This window comes from Macrobrachium nipponense, chromosome 36 (genome assembly GCF_015104395.2).
Source record: "Macrobrachium nipponense isolate FS-2020 chromosome 36, ASM1510439v2, whole genome shotgun sequence".
NCBI lineage: Eukaryota > Metazoa > Arthropoda > Malacostraca > Decapoda > Palaemonidae > Macrobrachium > Macrobrachium nipponense.
The window spans coordinates 61,820,799-61,834,692 of NC_087220.1; the positions used below are offsets into that span (position 1 = coordinate 61,820,799).

General features: G+C 34.9%; 2 protein-coding genes across 10 annotated transcripts in view; both read right to left on the minus strand.

Moving 5' to 3' along the window:
• Positions 1-646, minus strand: part of LOC135203768 (uncharacterized) — a 90,709-nt gene extending 90,063 nt beyond the window's left edge. Inside the window, exon 1 of the mRNA XM_064233730.1 lies at positions 285-646. The gene's annotated coding sequence lies outside the window, so the exon portion shown is untranslated. The remainder of the gene's footprint in view (positions 1-284) is intronic.
• A 5,295-nt stretch (positions 647-5,941) lies between these two features.
• Positions 5,942-13,894, minus strand: part of LOC135203770 (beta-glucuronidase-like) — a 41,956-nt gene continuing 34,003 nt past the window's right edge. For 4 of the 9 annotated variants that reach the window (XM_064233732.1, XM_064233735.1, XM_064233733.1 and 1 more), the window contains exons 12-14: positions 13,335-13,511; positions 12,498-12,636; positions 5,942-7,476 (exon numbers count right to left, since the gene is read on the minus strand). In XM_064233732.1, coding sequence (XP_064089802.1) covers positions 7,310-7,476; positions 12,498-12,636; positions 13,335-13,511 — 483 coding nt within the window. In that variant the 3' untranslated portion in view covers positions 5,942-7,309. The other 5 variants (XM_064233740.1, XM_064233736.1, XM_064233738.1 and 2 more) reach the window with 4 other exon arrangements.

Sequence of the window (13,894 nt, forward strand, 5' to 3'; positions counted from 1 at the left end):
GGGTAATTTTAAGTTTTTTAATGGAAAAAGTATTCACAGAACTGACACTCTTGCCTAAGAGCCTTAATGCAAGGTTATTTGAAATGGATTTTATTGAGCGGAATAACTTCGTTTAGCCTATGCACAGCACAGTTCAGAAACGTATTTTATATATTATAGCGTCCTCCTCAAAATATTGATTCTCTATGTTTTATTATTTAACCTCCACCAAACCTTGAATCTGACCTTCCAAAAACATTGACCTCCTCCGAAAAAAAGAAAAAAAATTGAGAGGTATTACTGACCTTTCAACTAAGAAGTATACCCGTGACGTAGGGAGAAGCCATCCAGTGCCCTTGTTACGCGGAAGTAATTCTAAACGAAGTGTAGGTATAAATCACAGCACAGTTACTACACGCAGTCAGGACTTTATACACTTTGCCCCACTAAACACACAAAAGCACGTCTCATACCCATGGCATTCCTCTCCCCGAGACGGGGCATCGGCTTCTATCGATGCCCAGGGGTATATAGCCCATGCTTATGAGTGGGTACGAGAGACGAACTTCTATCAAGTTTGACATAAGAATTCGGGAAAGTTCATTTGAAAACTCGAGCGGCGGAAGTAACACGGCACCCTACCACGACAGCGCTATAGATACGACTGCATGCATGTGTGTGTGTGTTGTACGTGTGTCTGTCTGTACATGCGTGTGTATGCCTCCCCCTACCCCACCCCTCTAACACCAAGGGGTCACCCAACCATCACCCGTTGTTCGTCCGGCAGATGTTAGGCTCTACGGTGGATTAAAACTTAGACCCACTTCGTCTATCTTTCTATTTAAAAGAAAAGTAAAGACCTCCTTTCCATCCTTTTCGTAATAATTTATATTTTATCTGTCTGCCAGTGAATAGAGGTTATTTAAACGCCGCTTTATTAGCTGGAAATGCCTCCAAGAACTTAAACGTTTACCCTGAGACTAGGGTTATAAAGGCCCAACCGGTAACCGAATGTCATTCACTCCTGGCTTGTAAACTTTGCCTGGTTGTCATGGCAACGCGTGGCACAAAAGGCGCAACCCACTGCTGCTGCTGTTGCTTCTTCTTCCCGCAATTGACTTTACGCACCGATAATAACCGCAGACGATTTTGGGGAGGAATTCTTTCCTCACACTCCTCCTCCTACTCCTTCCTCCTCCTCCTATCTTCTCTCACTTTCCATTTTCGGATATTTCTTTTCCAGAGACGCGAAGGAGTTGAATTATTCGACGGAATAGGAAGAAGAATGAGAAGGTTAGAAGCGGAACGACTTCGGAAATTCTAACGGGAACCTAACACCGCCGACCCTCTGTAAACCCCTCCTTCAGCCCCTGCCTCCCGCACACCTTTGCACCTTTTGCCTTCCCACATTTACCCACTTACCCCCCCCCCCCCCCACACACACAAACATCATTCTATTCTCCCTCGACCACCTACCCCCTGCCCCTCTCTCTCCTCAACCCCTACCACACGTGTTTGAGGAAGTGTTTCGGTGTTGTGTTCAGGATTATTCGCGGACATTTTAGGAAAATACTGCACCGTGTGCGTTGAATACATATAATAACCTAGATATACCCTGAACCAAGTCAATTTCATTTAAATGCACGAATTCAGATTGCTTCTTATTTCTTGCACTTAGGTCTAAGGGTTCGTAGTGACAGGCGTATCCTATGAGACAGGTTTGTGAAGAATTAGAAAAAGTTAATAGGGGCATTGTGGCTATTACAATTGCATAAGTATCAGGTGAAAACTGACCATATATATATATATATATATTATATATATATATATATAATATATATATATATATATATATATATTATATATATATGACTTAATAGTTTTTTGAAAACGTATCCTCACACTTTATCTCGATACTTACACAAATAAGTCTTTGTCATTGTGTGCTCATATATAGTACTACACACGTTCGCATATGAGTGGTATCTATAATCTGCACTCGACAATGAGAGTAATTCCCACATTAAACCTGCACATTAATCTTATTTTATTATTTATGAGTAACGAAAGTATGTACATTTCTATGCTTTGCACTCGGGCTGACGCGTGTTGCCACGTCGGCTGTTTTTGTACTGAATCCATACACGAATACGTGGTGATGATAATAGTTGCCATATGAGCGAGTCCATTTTTTTTTTCTTTTTTAACATTTCACTCGGTTGTTGCATGTCTCATTGTGACCCTTCACAGCTTACAACGGACTCCACGTGTCTGTTGCAAGTTACAGTAACTAACGATTTTCGATTTAAAAGAGCCATGTTCTCTGTGGAAGAATGTATAGTTTTGCTATTGCTTTTTTGTTATTTTTGTTTACAATTGGGTCCCTTGTTTTGAAACATGGTAAATATGACTTGCATAAACAATATTGAACTTTTAATGCTTTCCTCTCTCTCTCTCTCTCTCTCTCTCTCTCTCTCTCTCTCTCTCTCTCTCATATGCATATCAATCCACCATCATAACTTGCCTGTAGTCAGTCCCGCCCTCGAACAAGTTTTTGTGGTAGTCTTAGACGTGTACTATTATCTATCCATAATTCAAAGCAATGAATCCCTCATATGGTTACATTGGCTTTATAAGTTCATTGCTCAATATCTCCATATATATATTTCATGATGGGTGGAGTATAACCATGCCCTCTTATTAATAATGCTTGGGTATGAAAGTGAAATCTTACTCTCTCTCTCTCTCTCTCTCTCTCTCTCTCTCTCTCTCAGACCTTCCATTTCCAATTACTTTGAACCCACCAATATTTCTGGACATAAAGAATGAGGCTACTTAAAACTCTCTCTCTCTCTCTCTCTCCTCTCTCTCTCTCTCTCTCTCAGACCTTCCATTTCCAATTACTTTGAAACCTCCAATATTTCTCTACATACAGAAAAAGGGCTACTTAAAATTATCTCTCTCTTTAGAGATAAGCGAACACAAGATATATCCCCTCTTAGGATAGACTAACGAGTCTTTGAGACATCCTAATCCTCGTAACTCCTCTGAACCTTCAGCGAAGTGACCCCCGATTATTTGCGTTGCACCGACCTTGGAATGATCGATAGGTGTAGGGTCACCGCCTTCCTGGACATTACCTTACACGTACGATAAGCTGGAAAGAGTATATATCTCGAAAGGGTGACCTTGGGACGGTTTATATACATATATTTTTTATTCGCTCCTAAATCAATGGCGTCTTCTTTACGGTTGTATATTTTATATTGCGTTCGCTCACGCTTTGCGATAAGCGGCATGAAAGATTGTCAAAGTTCTATTTTGATACGTATATTTGGTTACTTGCAAATTTCAGTTATAGTCTCTTGTTTTTTTTTGTTTTTTTTTTCTGTTTCCAGAGTCCATTTATTTCCATGGACGCTTCAGCAACTACTCGGTGTACTAAACCTTATACTCAGTTTCCAAAGTAAGTTTATTTAATTGTTTATCAATGATATTAATGACTCGGATATACTTGTAGTATACGTCTCAATGGTATCGTTGTTTGCGTCTGTCGTCAAAACCATTTTGCGTTAGTTTTTCCTTCAGTAGATGCGCGCGATGTATTCATTTTGTTTCTGATGTTTGCAGGTGCTTGATAAATTTCCCTGCTGTAGATAATTATCAACTGTTATTAGTATATATACCAGGTGTGCCTACTCTACCTTTTTCTAACGATTTTTTAAATTATAATTCCAAATTATATTTCCCTTTGCATTAGTGCACGTATGTATGTGTGTATGTACTGTATATATATATATATATATATATATATATATATATATATATATATATATATAAAGATAGATAGATAGATAGGTAGATAGTACGTATATATATATATATATATATATATATATATATATATATATATATATATATATATATATATATATATATATATAGATAGATAGATAGATAGATAGATAGATAGATAGATAGATAGATAGATAGATAGTATATATATATATATATATATATATATATATATATGTGTGTGTATGTATGTATGTATGTGCACGTAAAGCTACAAATGTCCTTTAATATCTGATTTCGTTCTACCTCGGAATTAATATATTTTCATATATATTATGTTGTTTGAGGTTAAACTGGCCTTATGCCTGCACCGTCTCTTGCTCATAGAGCAGGCTGTTGAAGTAGTACTATATGTTAACCGAAGGGGAATCTGTGTACGTATCCTAGGCTTATAAAAAAAAACACCGTTGATTAAACCGTTCCCATTCGGACGTGCAGCACGACACAACACGGTGACAATACCAGGACTTGTTTTTCTCTCTCTCTCAAAATCATCCGGTGTCGTCGAAGACATGATCTTTAATGGCAGGTGTTGGGAAGGATTTATGTATTTCTGTCGCAAAAGCCTCGGGTGGGTCCGACGGTATTATTGTCCTGATTGTCACGCCCGTCCTTGGAACTTCGAGATAAATACATGTCTTAGAATAAGATGCTTCAGCAGATCCCTCGCTGTTTCTGTCCCTGATATGCCCTGAGAGAGAGAGAGAGAGAGAGAGAGAGAGAGAGAGGAGAGAGAGAGAGAGAGAGAGAGAGATACTTTTGTCTTTGTGAAAAAGGTGAAGAAGTATCATGAGGACGAAATGCTTGGTGAAACAGGGGTTTACAAGACTTGACAATGTTTCATTGCTGTCCCCACAGACAGCTAATTATGTTCTGTATGAAATACACGCGGATTGCAAGATTTTATTTAGTATATATAAAATGCTCCAGTCGTAATTTGCAATTCTCTTGGAGTATAATATATTAGCAGAGCATCAGTCTTAATTTTTGTCCCTTTAGCATTGTTTTGTTCAACTTCAGAAATTGTGACAAATTTGATCTGATGTTGAATAAACAGCAAAAGGATCTCAACTTGTGAATTGTCAAGTCTTTTAAAATATTAAATTGAATATTATCTACATAAATTGTATTGGTAAACTAATATAGCCATTAACTGAAGCTTATAACAACTGTATGTACTTGTTTCTACAATCTCTACAGCATGTAGAGTGGACAGAACACCAGGAATGCAGTATGTTTACAAAACATGATATAGAACAATTGGTACGTTTTTGTTTTTTCAATCCCCCCCTCTCTCTCTCTCTCTCTCTTTCTGTTTAAGGAGCTCTGGAGAAACTGGAATGATCACATGTTCCTTAGTTTGCTAGTGTGTTCTGCCCTGACCTCAGGTTATGGGTTGCAACTCTCATATGACCCCAGGATGCTAAACATGACTTTGCTCTACTGTCATATTTGGTAACAAGAAAAGAAAATCAAGAACTGTTTGTTGTCGCTGTTCTTTGTTTACCTATGAAAGGAGGGTGAGAATTGTACTCTATTGTTTTGTTCAAGCTGGCTTTCAGCCAACATGAAGAATCATGCACACTCATCAGCCTTTATATACTTATTAAGGTTGTGTTTGAAACCTGTGATAAATAGTATCTAGAAATAAAGTAAGGATGGGGAGTGTTGGCTAACTGGGTTACATTAGATTTAAATCTTGTAAAGGAGGTAAAAAAATGACCCCAAATATGAGAGAAATACTCCTGACATGGACAGATAAATCCTGACAGCCAGAATATTGACAGAAAAGAGGTTTAAAGAAAAGAGGTTAACCACTTAACTTTCACAAAAAAATAAATTTTGGAGTTTATGTTAAATGAACCTCTGCTTTTTAGGGTGATTTTAGGTCATTGCATATACGTATTATTATTATTATTATTATTATTATTATTAATATTAAGTTATTATATTTATTATTATTATTATTAGGGTTGTGGAGTACAGTACAGTAGTTTGACTTGATCTGTGAGTCAAGTTTTTTTAACTCACTGTATAATTGCATAGTATAATTTCAAAAGGTATTTATTATTTGTGGATTTCATAGGATAAATAATAGAATAAACCATATAGAAAAAACTTTTATTTTTCCATGCTCAGCATGTGTATGTAGTACACTACACCTTGAAGATCATCCAAACAATGGGTGGGGGGAGGGGGTGTTTGCAGTCTGCTAAATTCAACCTTTGGAATGTAATAATTAAGCTAAATTCAACCTTTGGAATGTAATAATTAACAACTGATACCTGACAGAATATTTATGAAATTACTACAACTCAAAGTATTGACAGCTGTTTAAAGTCAGAATTACACTATTGTGTATTTCAAAGACATTGCAAGGATGCCTTACCATGTTAGTGACACAGCAGAAATTGTGGGCAACATTATATTGTAACTGCCATTTTTACTTTGATGGATAGTGTCTTGTCATGTATGTCTGTGACCACTTTTTACAGGTGTTTTTGAGATAAGAAATTTCAAGATGTTACATGTTTTTTTTGTTTTTACTTGTACTTTGTGTGTCACTGTTCTCTTCAGGTTACGGAGCCAAGTCTGACTATCATGCGGCTTTATCACACATCGACAGTACTTGCTGTAAAAGTTGTAGGTGAATCTGATAATTTCCTTTGAAATATCACTTCCTGCAAAGATTCTGTAACATGTGAGAATTGAAAATACAACATTATTGTTTTCAAGAGGCTCACACACTTTTAAAAAATACATTTATACTTTGCTTTGTAAAATTGTTTGTGGATGCAGTACATGGTTATAAATCCCCTGTTCTAGGGTGAAGTTCATTTCCATTCCTGTAAAGTGTATCTAACCTGACTTACCATTCCCACACAATTAGCTTAACTAAAAATTATAAAAGTAAAACTAAATCATTGGAAAAAAATTGTCTTTTGTATTGCTATTTTTTTTTTTTACATAATAGTACTTTAATAGAAGTCAATTTTATTCTGAAACATGTCACTTAAATATAAATCAAAGAATTACCAGTACTTCAGGAGTATATTAATTTATCATTTATGTCTACTTTTGTACACATTATAGTAATTCGTATGAATACCATTACCTTGAGCATTTATTTGTGAAAATCTGATGAATATAGAAATTTTTACAAACAAAAGTGATAGCACATTCATATAAACCATTGCCCTCTTCCATCCATTGCATAGGGCTGCGTAAGACAATGGTTTATTTGATGCGAACAATCATTGCGTAATGAACAGTAATTCGGGCAAGTTGATAAGTAAATAATAATTTTTTATGCATAAGTTGTAAATTCATACAAATATTTCTGTACTACTGTGCTATACAACTAATATCATTCACGTAGTAAAAATTCATACTTTTGATTATAAAAGAAACTGGAATGCAATCTAAATACAAAAATATTCTGTTATGGATACAAAGGTGCTACATTTTCATCTACTTAGTAATTCATTAATAACCAGGGTTTATCTGCTCCCTTTGGCATTGTGGAATTGTGGTATTCCTTTGCTAATGACCAATATCTGTAACGCATCAAGTGACCTGCCATCTTCGGTTGACGAGCGCGGGTGAACAGACCCTTCATGCAAGCCCCTGGTCTGTTGTATTCTGAAATGATGGATAAATACGTGTTCTCTAGTGTCTTTATGAATGGCAATGTAGATGCATACTTTAATTTTAGCACATAAATTTACACTATTTCGATTGAAAACCTGGGTAATAAATGTTGCATGAAGACTTTAATCCAAACTCAAAATACTTTTTTGCTCTTGTTAAGCTATACAAAATTGTACCAAGACAGAGCAAGAGATTTTGTATGCCTAGAATGTATTAGAAGAGCAAATGAGGGCAAATGAGGAAAAGGAGAAACGAAGAACCAGTTTGTGGTAATTGAACAGATAGAATATTTGTTCCCATGGCGACACAGTAGACCTTGAAGTACAGATTGAGAAGACTAAGTAAAAAGTAAGTAACTGTGGCCTGGATGAAAGAAACAGGCACTGACAAAAAAAAGTGCAAGATCTGGAAAGACATAACTATAGGATGTTGAGATTCCCAGTAGATCTCTGAGACTGAAACTAGATGGATTTGTGATGAGAACACATGAGGAACAGTTTGTCAGAAAATATATATGCCTGTATCAGGACAGAGAAGAGTTGGATGGCCCAGAAAGCAGTGATAAAAAAAAGCAACGATAAAGACCCACGCCAGATTGGAACTGGTGGGAAAAGTGCACCTGCTATAAGAGTGGATAAAAACTCACTTTGCATCTAATCCTGTAAAGGGAAAGTCCAATATAAAAATGCTGATGATGACTGTAATCTTTCCATTTTCATGATCACTTCCTAATACTTTGTTCTACCTCCTCAACCTGTGCCTTTTATTTCCTACAGGCATCTTAATGCCCATCAGCTCAAGAGTTTGAACCCTCTTTTATTCTTGATTACTACTTTGTCTCTTCACTTTATTTTTGCAGAGTATTCTTACCTTGACTTTAGGTGGCATGCTTTCCCTTTAAGAGTGTACTGCATATTTCTGTCTTCATATAACACAATGCTTGATACTACACCCCATCTTAGCATTGTGCAGATGCCTTCAATGTTTTCAGTTTTATTTTGAAAGTGAACCTTTTATCATGGTACAGTAATTAGTGTCATTAAGAAACATTCCTAATGTACAAATAATGATTGATGAATATTATTCATTTGCAGGTGGAAGCATACCAGAATCTGTAGAGCTTTATGAAGAAAAAAAAATGTCAGTAGGAAAGAGACATTCCCAGAGCAGAACCAATATGAACCAGAATTTATGGAAGCTGGTTGAATGGGACTAAAAATGAACACCAAAGAGGAACAGATTATTTCACACCAGTTGTGTTGAGTCTAGGAGAAAGAATTTTGTGCACTTGGGGTAAGTAACTAAATACTTTTAGTTTTCTGGTATACAAGAAATATCTCTCAAATGCATCACACTATTTTCACTAATGAAAACTATATTTGGTGTTTTATTTTCCCTTTCTTAGTAACGTAATAGATTTCTCATTTATCCAGTAAACTTATTGGAATACTTCACAAAATCCTACACCATTGTTTTAAAGCACTTCCCTTGCAAAAGCACATATAATTAGACTCGTAAGACTCTAACAACCCACAATAAAAGCATTTTTAAAATGTTGCTTCTGAGTAAAGCAATAGTATCTAAGATTTTAGTGTTTATATATGTAATGTTTGTACATGTACATTAAAAACAAGCACATTAACAGTTAAAGCAATAGCTTTTGTATATTTCACACAGAGCTAAAATTTTAAGGCCTTTTTTAATACAAAAATCATTGAAAAGACAGATGGGAAATTATTTTAGAAGAATATAATCAAAGGTAAAAATGAAAGTAAAAGCTATTAAAACAATTTCTTTAATGGCTAAAGCTTCACAAAATGGACCCATTTCACTGGCCAAAAGTACAAAATAATACCTTATGATCATGAAAGAGGAGAGTTTCAAACACAAAACAACATTAACATGATAGATTACATAGACAGTATTGGTCAGAGGCATCCTTAAATTTTCTTGTACATTTTAAAGGTCTCATTAAATTATTTTGTTTAAAACTAGAAACTTTTAGACTTAGGAAGTATTGATGCTTGAGGTTTTCCTGTCACATAACAAATGAAAGTACGTACAGTACGTAATGATGTTTTTAAGTATTGATGCTTGAGGTTTTCCTGTCACATAACAAATGGAAGTACAGTACGTAATGATGTTTTTAAGATTATGATTAGTACTACACCCTCTCATGCATGACTGCATATGTACTAGATAACTATCTTCTAGAAAGTCAAGAACTTTACTCATTTTAATATCCAAAATATTTTGAGCATAATGACAAAGTGTAAATGATTCTCCTAAGACCAATTTTTGGTGCCTTGCACACTAACCAACTACGTATAATAACAATTTTTTTTATCAAATGTTTAATAACTGAATTTTCTTAGTGCATTCACTTCAATTAAGTTCTTAGTGATTAATTCAACATCTGAAGCCTCCCTTATGTAAAGTCAGTTTGGCTGAAAATGCAGTTTCATTAATCTTTTGTGCGGTCTATATTTTTTTCTTTACAGTTCAGATAAAGTTCTTGAACACAGTAGTTACCAAAAGTATGTATACTGTATTATCATAATGAACTGGAGCAGACAAACATTAAAACTTCAGGTCCTACATCAAATCTCAGATGTATAAAATCTCTTAAAAAACCTTATCCATGTTTCTAAATTTGTAAAATGTCACTGCAGAAAAACAGCTGTGTTGTATTACTATAGTACTGTTTTATAAAACAGTGCTAATGTCATAGAATTCTCAACTAAAAAACAGCTTACATTGAGGGTATAATAAATTTTCTAAAGGATAATTCATATTTAAGGTACTGAGTATTTTGCACAGGTGCTATATGGACTATCTACAGAAACACCAGCAAGGGCTTGGTATCTGTTACGGAGGAGGTGGGCTGCAAATTTAGGCTGTCGATTTCGTGTGAATATTCCCTTCCTGTTGCCTGCCACTCGTCTGAAACCTACCAGTTCAAGTTGCATTAAACAGAAAATACTTAACTTTCTACCAAATTAACTGAAATATTCAAAAGGTTCTCCAGTATATATACAGTATATATGCATTGTACTATCTTTCAAGGTAAGGTTGTACATAATTTGCTTCAGTTATATAATATCCTATTGCTTTAGAATGCAAAATAAAGTTAATAGTCAGGAATTCTTGCTAGGAAAATAAACATGGCAGTTTAGGTTGTTAATTTACTGTTCTTAGCCTTTTTGAGGTATTGGGCATAGGATAGGAATTTGGATTAGAGAAGTTTTCATTCAGAAAAGAATAATACTATTTTATTTCTGAGACTGAGCACCCGACGTCTTCATAAGATAATTTACAAGGCAAGTTGAGCATATACTGTCAGGAGTAACTAAGGCACTTCAGTATTCATCTTATTACAGCTTGTTAAGCACATAGTTTGCTGTACTTGCAAACTTATAACCTGAAGTGACTATGAATTTTAATATCATAATTTTTATCCTTGATTCAACTGATCATGTATAAAAATGTTTAATTTGAAAGCAGTAATTTTATTTGTGATGACTGTTCCAGTAAATATGTTATTATAATCAATATATTATTGATTTCCAAAAGTAATTCATTTGTACTTCTATATGTCAGCAATTCTTATAATATTGTGTTTTAGAGTGTACTAATTAACAATTACTTTTATTATAGGATGAGACAAATTTTACTTAACCATTAAGAAGGCTAAAATCTTATATTTTGAGCACAAGATGAAATGGTCTCGGTGTTGGTTGCATTAGCTAGACTGAGATAGCGTGAACGTAGAAAGTGAGCTGCCAGTTTCGGTTGGCGGTTCCTGGTAAATATTCCCTTCTTGTTTCCAGCTACTCTGGTAGCACCTAAAGGAAGCAAGATTAAAAAAAGATATGCACATTCACCATTTTGTAAACAGCACTCGGACCAAAATCACCCACCACCAGTAAGTCTTCTAATTGAAGAATTTAATTCATAGGTTTCAAGAGACTCCAGATATTAAGCTATAACTATGAAACTGTTGAAAAAATTTAGGTCATATTATCAGTAAGTGAAAATTTTACTGACTATCAATAGTTCATTGTTATAAGCAGTTTTTATCTGTAGCTTATATTATTTTTTCTTTTTTCAATTATTTCCAGCAGAAGACTTGTGACGTGCCTCCATCAGTTGAGAAGGATTTTTACTGTAGAGCTTGAACAGAAAAATGTCATGTGGAGGGACAAAGTCAAAACATGGAATGGTGGACACATTCAGAGGGCCAATCCTTTTCCATACTTCTTGATCATCATGTCAGGATTAGTGTCACATTAATGTACCAAGTTTCAGTTGTATACTTCCAACATTACGCATTGAACGGTTAGATTACACATTAATTCATGGGCTTGATGAGTGGTGGTGCTCATAATACATAATTAACACCTCAATATTGTCAATAAAGTCATCCATGGCCTTATGTAAATAGGTTTCAGCCATCTGGGTATCATGGTGCTCACAGCTAATGATCCAATCCAATGATTTAAAGGTCTGCAGTATGACAAACAGAAGTTCAATGACCTCCCTTCTAGTTTGTCGACAAATGAGTTGTGTGTAGATACAAAACTATATAGTTTAAGTGTGTTAAATATAGGTATTTCAATTGTAGTAGTTAAGCCATCAACTACAAAAAAAATGTTAAGTTTCTCTTTTCATGAGTGTTAATATTTAATAATAAACATAATGACGTAATTAATAGCATAAATCCAATTTTTACCATTTCCACAATTGACAAACACAAAAAGAAACAAATATGCACATGCCATTATTGTGATGGACAAGACACAAGCTTCAAAATGTGAAAAGTTAATGCAAATCAGCTTCCAAAAAGAATAAAGAGAACACACTACTGGATTATAGGATTTTCATGAGAAATTTTCAAGTACAGTGTAAATACATATTACATTTTAGAATAAAAGTAAAGGATTAAACTGTTCTACCAAAAACCTGCTTCAAATTGTGATGAAAGTGAAAGAAAATTTAGCAATTGTACTTACCCATAGGAGTAGCGAAGTCAGCAAAATTCCAGATCATTTCCCCGATGAAAAATCCTTTGCTGCGCAAACTGTCAAAGGCCTTGAAGTTGTTCATCATTAGTTCAGCCTGGTATTCTTCTGTCCATGTAAAGGACGGGTCCTGCAGTAAAACGCAAAATAAGTGACATGATATAACTTTGCATTTTCACTTCATATGAAAACCTAAAATAAAGATTGTCCTTCTAGTGGAATAAGAAGCAAAGATGAATTGAATTGAATATAGAATTTAGGCCAACAGCTAAGCACTGGTACCTATGAGGTCATTCAACACTGAAACGAGATTGGCAGTAAAAGGTCTGAAAGGGATATTAGAGGAAAACCTCAAAGCAGTTGCACTATGAATCAATCGTTAGGAGAGGGTGGAAAATAAGATGGAATACGAAAGGCGGTAGAGTAAAAGAAACAAAAGGGGTTGCAGCTGGGGTCAAAGGCACCCTGCAAAGAAACTTATGTTTGCTTCTTCCTCATACGGTGCACTGTAAGCATCATTTTAAGTGTGATTGAATGGATGTGAATTACTTAGGAAACTTTGATGTAACTCTTAAATCTGTCAATAAATAAGATTACTCTTACCTCAATGGTACAAAAAGAAATATAATGAGTAAAAAATTTATTCATGCCTCAAGCAAATGTTGCTCATGACATCATATTAAAAATACCAAATTCTAAAGTAATTTATATTTTTCCTAACACACGAACCTATGCTTTCATAAAGATTGTAACTTCCTACAATTACTGCAACTTAAATGTGACATCTGAAATCTGAAGACAAAGCTGTAAAAAACCCAGTTCACAAACCTGATGGAATCCTGCAATCGATCCGGCACCATACTCAGAGATCATGACAGGTTTATTGTGGAGGAGATGCCATTCTGTGAATTCTGTGATCGTCTGCTGCTCAATGATTTCCAAGTGACCTGTGTCACTGTACCATGAGTAGTATCGGTTCACTAGAATTATATCTAAGCTGCTTGCCTGTGGAAAGAAATTGCAATATCTCATTGTAACACTTGTTAAAAGTACTGTAATCAAGTAATGAATCAGACTGTGATCTTTGTTAGTGAAGGTTACTACTCAGGGAAAAAGAAGAATGGATATTTACCTTACACTGAATTACATGCTTGTAATGAAAAAAATACCTTCACAAACTTGTCAAAGGAAATGACTGTACTTTAATTCAAGAATTTCAATCCTCACAGAATGACTTAATAAACACCACTATTACATATGCCTAAATTTCCAATTATGTATAGGTTAAAGTAAATTTCTCAAGGATTAAACTAACCTTTTCAGTATTTTAACAACTCTATACTATTAGATATTACTGCTGTCTGTGAACACAAAGTATGTTTCTATAC